The sequence below is a fragment of the Alosa sapidissima genome, chromosome 7, assembly GCF_018492685.1.
Source record: "Alosa sapidissima isolate fAloSap1 chromosome 7, fAloSap1.pri, whole genome shotgun sequence".
In the NCBI taxonomy this organism is placed as follows: Eukaryota; Metazoa; Chordata; class Actinopteri; order Clupeiformes; family Clupeidae; genus Alosa; species Alosa sapidissima.
In genome coordinates this window covers 16,716,894-16,731,775 of record NC_055963.1, presented here as the reverse complement: position 1 = coordinate 16,731,775, position 14,882 = coordinate 16,716,894, and the positions used below count along the sequence as shown (strand labels likewise).

Below are 14,882 nucleotides of genomic sequence, written 5' to 3'. Positions count from 1 at the left end.
CGGCGATAATGTGAACTTGTAGACGATCTACTAAATCAGTTCATCTAAATGATCTATAAACAGCTTTGAGATAGAGAAACATTTTGCTCAATGATCAGATAAAATAGTTATTAATTTAGAGAACATCTGCCAAAAAACCCTTTATAAAACTCTACTCTATAAAATAATGTTTCTGGGGTAACCTTTTATTTCACAGTACATTTTTTACAGAAAGGCTTTCCCATTCATCATCAAAATACATGATTTTTAAACAGGACAAAACAGCTAATTAGCTAAATTTAACTTTCAGTTGTAACAACATCAGACTACAACTGCCTCTGACCACACATGCTCATCTCACTCACACAAAAACAAGAGAGTACTTCGATCGAGCCAGTTGTGTTTTCTTTTTTTAGGCTTAAGGCAGTACATCTATCATTTACCGAAAATATTTCATCACATTTCTTTTTTTAAAGTACAGAATAAAAAAAGTATAAAACATTAAAAAGATATTTAAAGAGTCAAATAAAAAAGAATAGAAAATAGCAAAAAAGAAAATGCATCTCAGTGATAAACAATCCCTACCAATCCCCCCCTAAATCACCACAAATAGCTCCCTATACACTGACCCTCCTGATTGCTGATAAAAATGAATTTACAGAAAATATTTTATAAACATTTAAATCACATTAGGTGTTAATGATGTCCCTTTAGAAAAAGAGGGGAAAACAGTACTGAAATAATATAACTGATGTCAAGTGTCATGCTAAAAAGCAAAAGGGGGAGGGGGGGGGGGGGTTGAGAATGACATAAATAACAGCAAATCTATTTGTACCTAAAAAAGTGCTTTACATATTTACAACGGTTTCCATGGGGGGTAAAAAATGTATATAAAATATGAACTACAGAGATCTTTTGTTCGAACAGAAGCATTATGGATGTAGTCCTTTGACATACTTGAGAAGACAACTTTTTCTCCAAAAAAAAGAAAAGAAAAGAAAGAAAGAAGGCACATACATACATGTCAGTTTAAGCTAATATGTCGTAAAGATCGTTGAATAAAAACATTCTTCATGCAATCATGTTCTCCACACAAATGGAATTGATGATGGTTTTGGTATCCAGTTCGAGTTTTTTTTTTTTTTTGGCATCACCAAACTAGAAGAGGTATTTCCGACAGGACTCCACTCCACACTTGCATTCCACGCGCATGCGTTTCTTAGGGGAGCCGGGGAGCCCGGTCACGTTGAAATTAGAGTCCATCTTTGTGCTCTCGGCATCCATTGGATCAACTGAGGGAGAGAACAGAGAGAGAGACCAATTAATTACACACACTTCATCAGGGACTACATCTCAACAAAGCATATTTATTCTATCCATTCTGAGGTTGCTTTTATTCCAAAGGAACACACAACACATGTAAGCATACATGTTATGAGGCTACTTGCCGATTTAACTTATGATTGGAGGGGCGTATGTTTTTGTTTATTTAGGATGCCCACTAGCTGCTCATCAGTAAGCATGCCAGTCTTCCTGGCAAGTCACTGTACAGCAACATTCAAGTAATGGCATTTACCACAGACATATTGAACTCAGAAACAAAACAACATTAAATTCATATACATGTTCTCACGTCATTAGAAAAGTTCCATTACAAAAGAATGAGTGCCTGTCCAAACAGAATGTTACAGAACACTTACTCTGCATTTTGTAGTCGAAGGTGAGCTCCTCTCCGGCTTTGATGCTGCGCGTGGCGAAAAAGGCTATCCTAGGTAGCCTCTCGTCCAAGTTGTCAATGAAAACGTTGTAGACTTGAAGATTTGGATCGCACTGGAGAGGAGCATCCATAAATAAAAAAACATTTTCAAAAACAAAAACAAAATCACTTTAACTGATTAATTTCAAGTACCTACTAATAATACAGTTTATTTGAACTGCCGATTTACTGATATCAAAGGTGTATATTGGGCAGCCGTGGCCTACTGGTTAGGGTTAGGGTTAGGGATGTAACGGTATGAAAATTTAACCTCACGGTTATAGTGACCAAAATTAACACGGTTTTCGGTATTATCACAGTATTTCTAAAAGTGTGTTCAATATGTTCAGAAAGCACTGATAGGCCTACACAAGCTGAAATAGTTTCAAAAAGTGTCCCGTTCACTTTTTTCTTCATGTTTAATTGGCTATGTGCTTATAGCTTAACTTACCCTACCATAACATGGAGTTTGCTATTTCTGTCTATTTGGATGCAATGAGTGAGACCAAAGTAAGCGTTCAAGATAAAACTTGAGTGGAATGGATTTAATGTGGACGCGAACAGAAAAAGACACAGAGTGGCTACATCATACAGTGCACATTTTGCGGTGAAAAAGTTCCGCCTTTTAAAATCAGGTGTAGCCTAATCCGAATCGTAGTTAAAACCATCAATTAGACAACAGAATCAGTACAGTACCAGTTGTACCAGGCCTACTGTATGTCAAAAGCAGGCTCGGATGAAGCTGTGATTGTAAGTCACGTAAAGTAAAGTATAGTAAATGTTACTTAGCAGACACTTATATCCTAAGTAACACAGACTCTCAGTGGTGCGTCTGTGACTCGAACCTGAACCGACCAATTGTCAGGTGGAAAGGTTTACCTCATGTACATCTACACAGACGGGCAGGCTAGAGGCATATGTCACTTACACTGTGGTTGACAAAGTGGGAGATGTTGCCATAGTGGGCTGCGTCTACAGTGTACTCATCGTCCACGTAGTCCAAGTCGAACAGGTACGTGGCTCCTTCTTTGTCATAGATTTGACCTCGCCTCTCCGCTTCCTCTGTTGTGATGATCTGGAATAGACCATAACACAATCAAAACTCAGTTATATGACAATAACAACAGGTCAGACGCCAATGACATTTATCCTGTCACAACTAAGAAAATTAACAGAGTATTACAAGATTACATACACCGGCGCTTTAAAGGAACACGGCAACATTTTAGTTTATTCACCGTCTCCCATACCAATGTAAAATTAAACAGCGATTTTCTAAGCGTATACATACTTGGAACTATGTTCTCATTCAGGTGAAGCACTTGGGCAGAGTGATTTGCATGCAGTACCTGAAAAGCTACAATTTTACTTCTGCAAATCCCAAGTAGCAGTGGTTCGCCCTGCATGCACTGGGAGACATATTATGAAAATATAGCTTTTTGAGTGCTACCAAACATAACATTTTAGTCCTCTGAAAATTACTGAAAATGAAACCCTTCCTTTGTTTTATCCTTAATATATCTTCATGCTCATTGTAGGTGGAACATTTAAATATGGACACATTAGTAATGTGTTTAAAAGGAAAAAACAATGATTGATACTAAATAGAAGTATCAACAAAATAAAAATAAAAGATACAACAAAACAAGATTGCAACACCCTCAATGTTCTTTTTGCACTTTTTTCCAAATCTATGGCCTTTTAGAAAATCAATGAGCATGCCATACACACTTTTAAAGGTTCAATCATACTAAAACATGCTTGTCTTCCATCTTACAAAGTTTGGGCTGGCTATGAAAAATACTTTTCAAAGTATTTATGCCAAAACATTACTTCCCAGATAATCTCAGGCTGTAAAAGTAATTTTACAGGCTATGGTTTTGCGACCCATTCAAGATACAGACACAGTTTGAACAAAATCTGAAATGGTGCAGCAACAACCTAACTAATGTGACCTGGAATGACCCACATTTATTGTGTGCACACAAAGAACCCTCTGTTAGGGGAAAAATGTCTATGTCTAAATTGTTCAGAGATCTTCTTTAGAAATAGGCCTACTACACAGAGAGAACCAGAGGCAGGTCCTTAAGAATTTTACATGGGGGACAACAAGGAACATTTTAAAGCTATCCCTACCCTTTACGTCCAAGATTTAATATAACTGTGTAACTGCCCAAACTAAACTATCTATTGCTCATCAAAAAGTGAAGAAACCAACGGACACAGAACAGACCCTCCCACCAGGACAGGGAAAACCCTCCTTATAAACAGACAGTTCCGGTCCTTGCTTATGATCATACTAACTCTTCTGCGATCACACAGCTGGGATTGCATTACATCTGTATTACTGTGTGCCAAAATAAATTGTGTTGCCCTACTTTGCTTAGCGGAAGAATGATGATTGTTATCAATAATTTGTTGCGTTCTCGGTTGCATTTATTTTATGAAACCTTGACAGGTATTGCTGTAAGTCCCTTTGTTTGAAAGCCTCTGTGAAATGAATCAAGGTAAATGTTAATGTATTGAGCTTAACAACACTGTTGGCTGTTCTGAAATTACTGCGGGGGCTTTATGAACCATCCCATCCCCTGACCTAGAGCACTCACTTAAAGTGACAGGCACTCAATTCGACTTGCATAGCACCAATACAGTGTAATGACATGAAAGAGAAGTCTATATTGTTTATACAGTGCTGTGCAAAAGTTGACACCCATGCTGAAATTGACTAAAGGGAGGAATAAAAAAACATATTTTGCCTTTTGTCTTAATGCCTTAATAAAAAAAAATGACATCAATTATTTTTGAATCTATCATGTATCGTAAATAATTACAGTGGCCTACAGTGTACAGTTGTACAGTGGCTAATTACTAATAATGTAAATGAAAAAGGTGAAAGAAAAACATGAATAATCCTGTTCAATCTGTATTACTGTGTGCCAAAATAAATTGTGTTGCCCTACTTTGCTTAGCGGAAGAATGATGATTGTTATCAATAATTTGTTGCGTTCTCGGTTGCATTTATTTTATGAAACCTTGACAGGTATTGCTGTAAGTCCCTTTGTTTGAAAGCCTCTGTGAAATGAATCAAGGTAAATGTTAATGTATTGAGCTTAACAACACTGTTGGCTGTTCTGAAATTACTGCGGGGGCTTTATGAACCATCCCATCCCCTGACCTAGAGCACTCACTTAAAGTGACAGGCACTCAATTCGACTTGCATAGCACCAATACAGTGTAATGACATGAAAGAGAAGTCTATATTGTTTATACAGTGCTGTGCAAAAGTTGACACCCATGCTGAAATTGACTAAAGGGAGGAATAAAAAAACATATTTTGCCTTTTGTCTTAATGCCTTAATAAAAAAAAATGACATCAATTATTTTTGAATCTATCATGTATCGTAAATAATTACAGTGGCCTACAGTGTACAGTTGTACAGTGGCTAATTACTAATAATGTAAATGAAAAAGGTGAAAGAAAAACATGAATAATCCTGTTCAATCTGTATTACTGTGTGCCAAAATAAATTGTGTTGCCCTACTTTGCTTAGCGGAAGAATGATGATTGTTATCAATAATTTGTTGCGTTCTCGGTTGCATTTATTTTATGAAACCTTGACAGGTATTGCTGTAAGTCCCTTTGTTTGAAAGCCTCTGTGAAATGAATCAAGGTAAATGTTAATGTATTGAGCTTAACAACACTGTTGGCTGTTCTGAAATTACTGCGGGGGCTTTATGAACCATCCCATCCCCTGACCTAGAGCACTCACTTAAAGTGACAGGCACTCAATTCGACTTGCATAGCACCAATACAGTGTAATGACATGAAAGAGAAGTCTATATTGTTTATACAGTGCTGTGCAAAAGTTGACACCCATGCTGAAATTGACTAAAGGGAGGAATAAAAAAACATATTTTGCCTTTTGTCTTAATGCCTTAATAAAAAAAAATGACATCAATTATTTTTGAATCTATCATGTATCGTAAATAATTACAGTGGCCTACAGTGTACAGTTGTACAGTGGCTAATTACTAATAATGTAAATGAAAAAGGTGAAAGAAAAACATGAATAATCCTGTTCAATCTGTATTACTGTGTGCCAAAATAAATTGTGTTGCCCTACTTTGCTTAGCGGAAGAATGATGATTGTTATCAATAATTTGTTGCGTTCTCGGTTGCATTTATTTTATGAAACCTTGACAGGTATTGCTGTAAGTCCCTTTGTTTGAAAGCCTCTGTGAAATGAATCAAGGTAAATGTTAATGTATTGAGCTTAACAACACTGTTGGCTGTTCTGAAATTACTGCAGGGGCTTTATGAACCATCCCATCCCCTGACCTACCTCTCCCACATACTCCATGACGAAGCTGTTCTTCCGTATGCGCTCCATGGTGCGAACGCCCCAGCCGCGACCGTTGTCCGTGCGAAAGATGCAGAGTGAGTAGCGAATGCCGCGCTGCACCACACGGTTGGAGCACTCGGGCCCGCAGCGACAGCGCTTGTTACACTCGTAGATGGGCATGCCGGGCCGCAGGCGCACCTGGCCCAGCTCGTTGTACGCGAAGCGGTGCTGCGAGGCGCCGGCACAGCAGCCGTTCACCGGCTCCTCCAGACAGTTTGTGCACTCGCAGCCGAGCGCCACCTCGGTCAGCGAGATGCCCTCGCCCACCTTGTAGTCGTTGATGTAGGTGAAGTGGCGAGGCGGGCCCTCCAGGTCCACGTGGTTGCGCACAAAGATGCGCCCTCCACCGCGCTGCAGGTTGAGCGCCGTCAGCTTGCGCTCCCAGTGCCCCAGCGTAACGTGCAGCTTGGCGCGCTGCACCATGTAGGAGGCTGTGGCGGGGTCCAAGCGCCGGGGCACAGCACGCCGCTTCTGCCGCCGCATCTCTAGCATCAGGTCCTCCCAGAACTGGCTCAGGAGCTCCACGCACTTCAGGTTTTTGCGCGGCTCCCACGTGTTCATGGACTCTGGGAAGCCACGCCACTTCACGAGGAATAGCTCCTGCGAAACAAAAAAACTTGATTATGAAACATGGGGTGTATAGGTACACATATTCATACTTTACCATTTACCTGTAGGTACAGGATGTTAGGTTCAATATATATACCAAATGGAGTCTTTAACAGTAATCAACAGTAGGCTTTTTCACTTGCATCAGCAATATTGTTGGTGAATTTTAGGCTAGCTGTACCTACAGGCAATGTTGGAGGCTAACGAGTTACAGTAATTTAATAATAATAATAATAATAATAATAAGCTTTTGTATAGCACCTTTCATACACAGAATGCAGCTCAAAGTGCTTTACAGTTGGAGTATGTAACACAATAGAGAAGAGTCAGTCATTATCAGTCATTCCTCTTCGTTGCTGTGGCCGTTTATGATCCAATCAGCAACATATCAGAAATATAGATAAGAACATGTAACAGGGTTGCCACTGTCCTTGACACAAAAGGGTTAAAAGCAAAGGATACTGTTAAAAATCTTGGTGTATTAATTGACAGTAATCTAAATTTCAACAGCCACATGAAAGTGATAACTAAATCAGCTTTTTACCACCTCAAAAATATTGCCAAACTTAGAGGGCTGATGTTAAAAAGATGATTTAGAAAAACTCATTCATGCATTTATCTCCAGCAGGGTTGATTACTGCAATGGACTTTTCACAGGCCTTCCTAAAAAGACTATCAAACAGCTTCAGGTGATACAAAATGCAGCAACTAGGGTTCTCACAAAAACTAAAAGAACTGACCACATTACTCCAATTCTTAAGTCCCTGCACTGGCTTCCAGTAAGTCACAGAATTGACTTTAAAGCACTACTGCTTGTTTATAAATCACTTAATGGAGCAGGACCTAAATACCTCTGACATGCTTCAGCAGTACACACCCTCCAGACCTCTCAGGTCTCAGGATAAAAACCTGTTAGTAAAACCTGCTGTTAGAACTAAACATGGTGAAGCAGCTTTTAGCTGCTATGTGGCTCAGCTCTGGAACCAACTTTGAGATGACATTAAAAAGGCTCCAACTGTAGCCAGTTTTAAATCTAGACTTAAGACCAAACTGTTCTCAGATGCTTTCTGCTAACTGCACTGAGTTATAATTTCTGAATCCGTCTTGAAAATGATTCTACCTTGTGTCTTTTATTTTGTCTTTTTAATCATTCTCTATTTTTAAATGATTTTACCTTGTGTTTTATGTTTTCTTTTTATTATGATCTTTACCTTTTGAACTATTCTTTGACTATATTGCCCTTCTATGCTTTTATTTGTTATTATTATTTAGTTTTGTTTATGTAAAGCATATTGAATGACCTCTGTGTATGAAATGCGCTATCAGTGTTTCCCCTACAATGTATTCATCAGCGGCGCAGCGGCGCTCCTGGAATTCAAGCGCCACTGCAAAAAAAGTTACCTAATTAAAAAAAAAAAAAAAAAAACACGCGGTCAGGAACAGCTGCCGTTCGTTCAGGTTTGATGTCAACAAATAATAGTAGGCTAACGTTGAAGGCGCAATCAGGGATTCCACAGGAGATCATGCTTGTTTGTGTTTATGTTTAAGTTTATTAGCAGACGCAATTTTGTGCAAAAAAAACGTAGCCTATATTATGTTAACCAAGGAACCAAATTAAACACGCCAGCGAGGTAGCTCGCCCCTACCTTCAGTAGCCTATTCCCAGATAAATCCACGCATTGTTTCGTTTTTGTTTGTGATACAGGCAATGCTTTCAAGCCCTAAAATACCTAGGCTGTGAAACTAAGGTCTAGCTAGCCTATTGGTGGGTTTAATTGAATTTGAGTAATAGGATACGCAACCATTTACATCTGGAGATATGGAATGACATGGAAAACATAATTAATTTCATCCACATATTCTTATGCACCATGCACAACAACGCTAGGCTACAACAACGCTACTAAGTTAGCTTAAAACCGTGAGAATCAAGCAAGCCCCACGGGCCGCCACGGCCTTAAAGTGACACTCAATTTGACTTGCATAGCACCAATACAGTGTAATGACATGAAAGAGAAGTCTATATAGTTTATACAGTGCTGTGCAAAAGTTAAGACACCCATGCTGAAATTGACTAAAGGGAGGAATAAAAAACATATTTTGCCTTTTGTCTTAATGCCTTAATAAAAAAAAATGACATCAATTATTTTTGAATCTATCATGTATCGTAAATAATTACAGTGGCCTACAGTGTACAGTTGTACAGTGGCTAATTACTAATAATGTAAATGAAAAAGGTGAAAGAAAAACATGAATAATCCTATTCAAGTACTGCAATAATCATGCTTTGTAAATGCTTGTTTGATGGTTATGTCATAATTTGTAGCCTAACACTCAATCTGTCACAAAATCCACAAGAAATCACCATTTAAGGAGTCATTTTTTCAACATTTTCTTTTTTTTTTGGGGGGGGGGCAGGACTTTTACGGGCTTTTCCCAAATCACTGAAGTAACGTCGACGCAGCGGTAGATAGCAGCAGAGTAGAAGCTATCAGGCAAGTGTTATTTAAATAAACTCCTCAGTGTTTCCCATACATTGACTAATGTGGCAGGGGCCAGGGCGCCACAGATTAATATTCTATGTTTAATTTAATTTAAATTAAATATAAGATCAAATCCTTGCATTGCCATTGAGCTGCGCTTTTTACGCACGCAGCCTTTCCTTACCCCACCCCGCTCTCTCTCGTAGCCCGCTGACCCTCCTCTGCATGTGCATTTAACAAAATATTCACGATTTTTGAAGGATTGTTGTTGCCACATAGAAGCATTGCATAGAAGACGTCTGGCTAAATTGCTATTAAATCCGCTTAGCATTGTGACCATGCTGCGCAAATTTGTTCAAAACTGCTGCATTGAAGTTAACTCTGCTAAGGTGTTATCACAACATAGTAGGCTACATTGAAGAGACTAAAAACTAAGTTAAGTTATGCAATCAAGCAGTATCTCAAAGGTAACGTTAGAATACTGTTTGGATGTCGAATTTAGCACGCTTAGCCTACTTACAGCTGCTTGTCAATTTCGTTGAAGGCTCATTTTATTGACTCTGACTGACCCCCCCCCCCCCCCCTTGTCCAAGTCAGCTACCGCCACAAATTGAATCCAATTCTGTGGGAAACACTGCTCCTGGTGTACTTACAAACTTTCCAATGCCTTGTTTTATGAGTAAAGAACATAGGTGTACTACTGTAGAAGTTTCGTACCATAAGTAAGATAACGCATTACAATTGAAACGTAGAAAAGATGTTTTCTATTTGTTGATAAACATACCATTTTATCATGCGATTACCTGGGAACATGTCATGAGCAGCATTTAGCTATCATGCATCAAAACATGTGACCTCGTCTGTGCCACTCACCAGGGTCAGACCTCTAACTAGGTAGGCTATGAGATATTGCATCATACTCAAGCTTAATTCTTTATCCTTCCTTAAAATAAAATGTGATGGCTAACTGTGAAGCTGATGATACACAAGGCAATTTTTTTGCCCAATATTGCCGGCAACACATGGCAACTAATGAGGGCAACAGACAACTAGCAACTTTGTTATCAAAATCACTGCTAGATAGCTAAATCCCATTCAATCTCAATGGAGCAATGGTAGCTAACAGTTTACTGGAAAAAAACTATGTCTTAACAACCTCAGCACATAAAAATAGATAGAGTAAAGAGTGTTGTTTTTTTAAGCATTTGATGGATAATCTTGAGAAAACACTCCTGAACTACCATTTTCACAATGAAATAGAAATGCTAACCATACTTTTAAAAAGCCTAACAAAGGCCAAGACCAAGTAGGTGTGTTCTATGACCTTACACACAGACTGATAATAAATACTCTGTTGCAACTACCTTTGCTTTCTGTTTGATTTCCAACTACATATGGCAGTAAAACATAAAGTGTAGTAAGAGGAAGATATGTTTGCTGGCTATACTTGTGATAGTCTCACAACTTGGAAATACATTTTTAAGCAAGTGGAGCAGATAATTTAAACTAATCAATGGCAATAAGTTAACTGTTCCATCACAAAAACAGTTCACCTGTGGCGGTGGAGTCATTCCATTCTTTAGCTTTTCTGTTGGGACTACCCTTTTGTAGCTGCATAGATATTCCACTTCATATTCAGTCAGGTTGTTCTTGCTAATTCCCAGATCTTTGCACGTCACTCCCTCCACACGGCAGAGGGACTCCAGCTCGTCTGTGGTGGCCTTGCAGGGGACTCTGCACTCTGCGGTCACAAGAAAAGTCAGGACGTTTTAGTAAGGTTAACATATTGTAACGTCGGCGCACAAGACATTGCGTAGCATTCTCCCACGCAGGACATGCTGGGACATTTGGGGTTTATGTCTGTATTTCTCCTTAGTTTTGAGTGTAATGTTAGCGTCTTTGTTGTAACATGTTTCCCTTTTACTTCTCCCTCGTGTGTGTGATCCTTTTTGTGTGGGGGGCTGTGTCCACCCCTGTATGTGTAGCGTGTGTGTGTGTACTTGACCTGCTCCGTGTATATTATGTTCAGTGTTGCCAACTTAGCGACTTTGTCGCCATATTTAGCGAGATTTCAGACACCCCAAGCGACTTATTTTGTGGCGTTCTTGGAGACTTTTTGAGACTCTGATGTGATGGCATGTAACTTCCCTTTTTATTCTTCTGAGTGAGCAGTGAGTTCGGCTGTGCTGTATAAGAGTCTCATGCCTGTTTCGTTTGTGAATTAGCCTACATCGAGTTCGCCCAAAGCGTTGCCCCATGATTATAAAAGTAATGACTGGCCTATGTAGTATCAGCCCATGTTATCCACAGAAGTAGATGTTGTATAGATCTAACAGCTCAGAAAACATTATTGGAAGGTGCAGCAACTTCGGGTGAGATTACAACCAGAGTCAACGAGACGAGAGCAATGACATGACGACAGGGAAACAGGGACACGCTTTCCAGCACCGTTCAACAGAGGAAAGTAGGCTACAACTTCATTCACAAGCAGATCAGTTCAAAATCGAGCATACAAGTTAGAAAAACCTAAAGCATTTGTTTAGGCTATGTAGCCTCAATGTTGTCAATGCAGGACAGACTGGCTGAGGGGAAAAAAATTCTGTCGGCCTGTCCGGGTGACATTAACTAAATAAATCCAAAATATAGCCATTGTTATAAGGTTAAAAATTGTATGTAGCCATATGGTGAAGTTATAATTATACTTCAAGCTGTGCAAAGCAAATGCAGTAGTTGGGAAATCACTGATTTTCAGCCACTTAATGTTCATTCTGGTGTATACTATGACAAGATGTACAGAAGTGTAAAGTGTATCAATTACCCTATTCAAGTATATTAAATAGAGATGCACCGATATGGAATTTTAGGGCCGATAACCGATATTTATTGGTTTGTGTGGCCGATCCCGATACCATAACCGATAATATTACTCTTGGAAAAAAATTGTGAAAAGTGATTTGGGGAAAGCATTTAATAAGCATAATTCTATTGCAGTAATTTTACCTACCACCAAATGATGGACAGAACTCATAATAGTCCTCAATAGTATGGCAGTCAACAACATAACAGTAGCCTAGCCCTACAGTATGTGTGGCTCCTTTAAGTGAACCTGACGTCAGTGAATTGCGAGTGAGTGGCTAGAGAGTTTGAATCATTTTCATTTAGGACTAAACGCTCATAAACGGCTCAGTCTGGAATAAGCTACAGTATAGCAACCAAATCAGAGTTTGTGAGGGAAACTTAGGTTTAGTTTCAACTGCGGGTAACTGAATAAAGCTGCAACTCCTCAGACTGTATCTTATGTCCGTCTACTCTGTTGCGCACAACCTGCTGCAGCAGAAATGAAAGGAGTTAGCCCCGAAGGTTTTAATAACTTATTATGATGACCTGTCTGAAACTGAAGCACGAATGGTTAGCATATTTCTAGGTAATAATACAAAACCCAAGCTAAAGTAATGTAAATATAATACTAAAACACAACTTAGAACTAGGCCTACTTAGGTACTCGTCCCACTAACAAGTTTGTTTATTTGTTTCCCCGACCAGCGCTGTAAAGTGCAAACACACCAGCACAAGACGGCTTTAGATAGGGCTGAGCTCCGCTCTGTTAAGGTTAAATGGCGGATCATTCACAAGAGGATTTTGAGATGCACAGATTCCCAAATGAACGCATATCCACAGATTTAGTTAGAGTGGTGAAATACATTCACACCGCTGACATTATATTGAGGAAAAAGTATAGCCAACCAAGCTCAAGTAGCTCAGTGTAGCCAGACGGACCTTATGTAGGCCTAAATTAGGACTTTAAAAAATATCGGCCAGAATTCTGTTATCGGACCGATAATAATATTTTCATTTTTCCACTTATCGGCTAATAATATATCGGCCGCCGATATATCGTGCATCCCTAATATTAAATTAAATATATTTAAATTAGGCTCTTAAAGTTGCCTATTTCAGTAGGCCTAGGAGAAAAGCAAACAGCTGTAAAGGGGTATTAAAGGGCCATCACCGTTGGGGTTTTTTTTTGTTTTTTTTTCTTGGGGGGGGGGGCGGTCACGACCTAGTGACGTTTTTATATGCAAATTAGTGTGTGACATCATCTAGCGACATTTAGCGACTTTTGGAGCTGGTTTTAGCTACTTTCCATTTGAAATAGTTGGCAACACTAATTGTGTTCTGTGTCTGTCCCTGCTCTCGTTCTCAGCTAATAAACTTTTTGATTGGACAACTGTGTGTGTCGCTATCAAATCGTTACAATATTGAGTAAATGTAAGAAAAGCCAAATGACGATGACAACCTGTTGTAAGAACAAAATACGGTGTGTATGAAACCATGTTGCTGTGAACTTTGAGCACGCAGTCTTTGTAAGAGGCCGGAGTAAATGCACAAGCATACATCTAGAGTGAGTCGGACTACGTTTCCTGCAGCAGATTTTTTAGCAAGACACTGGAGCAAGCGCAAACATTAAAGCAAGTGGTCCACCCCAGTGAATCCAAACTTTTACAAAGTTCTTTGTAAAACTATTTCCGATGGCGCTACCGAAACGTTACTTGAGCTAACGTTATTTTATGTTTTACGACCCTGAAACTCATAAAGCGCTTTAACTAAGTTACAGACCAGGTCAGTTAGAATCAATCGACGTGGCGGGTGTTAACATAATGCTCTTAATATTTATCTTTTTCACAATATAAGGAGAGCACATTAAAGCTAACGTTAGGCTGAATCTGAGGTGATTTAACAGACACTACATTACCGTTAGCGAAGTTATTCATGATCACGTTAAATTAATCCACAACCACTGTTACAGAAGAACGCTTTCAAACAAGAAGCACTGCATTCAATGAATTGTTAGCTTTGCTGGATAACGTTTCTCAACTCCAAGTAATGTTAACGTTAACGTTTTTGCATGTCTTATCTATATCTGCACCAGTAAAATAACAATGGTTGCCAGCTTACGTTGAGCTAAGAACACGGCTTGCTATGTAGCTAGCTAAAGTTTGGATATCTTTCCGGTTATCCACATCAACAGAGCTAATCACCAAGCTAACATCAAATGGAAACATTATTCCTTGTGTGATCGGTCCTATGTAATGTGAAACTAACAACGTTTCTGACAACAGCACAATCAGTAGGCCTATCATGTCATTTCGGTGGATTCTCCTCGAAGACAGTTAGCGGTTCTGCCGGCTAACTTGCTAGGTAGCTACATAAGTTAAAACTTGGCGCTAATCGAGAGCTGTAATAAGGAATGACAACAATCAAAGGAGGTTCTTGTTGCAGTTACATCGTATACGTTTCACTACACACTCCCATACAGGCACAATTACTCCTTGTGTTGTCTTGGCTTTGATGACTAGCTATGTAATGCTGTGGTACTTTTTATTTCGTTCTTTTTTTTTTAAACTTGAAAGAGTAGTCTTACCTTTCAAATTTTCCGCCATGGTTCCTACCACCGCCAAAAACGAAGAAGTAGTCGCCGTCAATCATTGGATAGGAAGTCGTTCGAGGGATAGTCTGAACAACCAATAGGAATTGACTTTGGAATGCTACGTACAAGGATTTTCACTACTTTATAACTCCAATAGGGGCGCCGTTTTGGTTCCACTTGAAGCACATTTTGGTGCTACAAAATGCCTTTGAGCTTCAATAGTA

The 14,882-nt window shown here is 39.2% G+C and overlaps 1 protein-coding gene across 1 annotated transcript; it reads right to left on the bottom strand.

Annotated features, from left to right (window-relative positions):
- Positions 1-169: 169 nt before the first annotated feature.
- suv39h1b (suppressor of variegation 3-9 homolog 1b) lies at positions 170-14,736 on the bottom strand. The gene is made up of 6 exons (XM_042099212.1): positions 14,653-14,736; positions 10,784-10,971; positions 6,079-6,738; positions 2,664-2,810; positions 1,680-1,809; positions 170-1,271 (listed from the first exon to the last, which is right to left on the bottom strand). The coding sequence occupies exons 1-6, from the start codon at positions 14,669-14,671 to the stop codon at positions 1,138-1,140; spliced, it is 1,278 nt and encodes a 425-aa protein (XP_041955146.1). The 5' UTR covers positions 14,672-14,736; the 3' UTR covers positions 170-1,137.
- Positions 14,737-14,882: the final 146 nt, after the last annotated feature.

Excerpts from the sequence above, each read along its gene's own strand:
- suv39h1b (XM_042099212.1), bottom strand. Across the intron at positions 6,739-10,783 it reads GAATGACTCCACCGCCACAG|GAGCTATTCCTCGTGAAGTG; the intron begins GTGAACTGTTTT and ends TTTGTTTCGCAG. Across the intron at positions 1,272-1,679 it reads CTTCGACTACAAAATGCAGA|TTGATCCAATGGATGCCGAG; the intron begins GTAAGTGTTCTG and ends TCTCTCCCTCAG.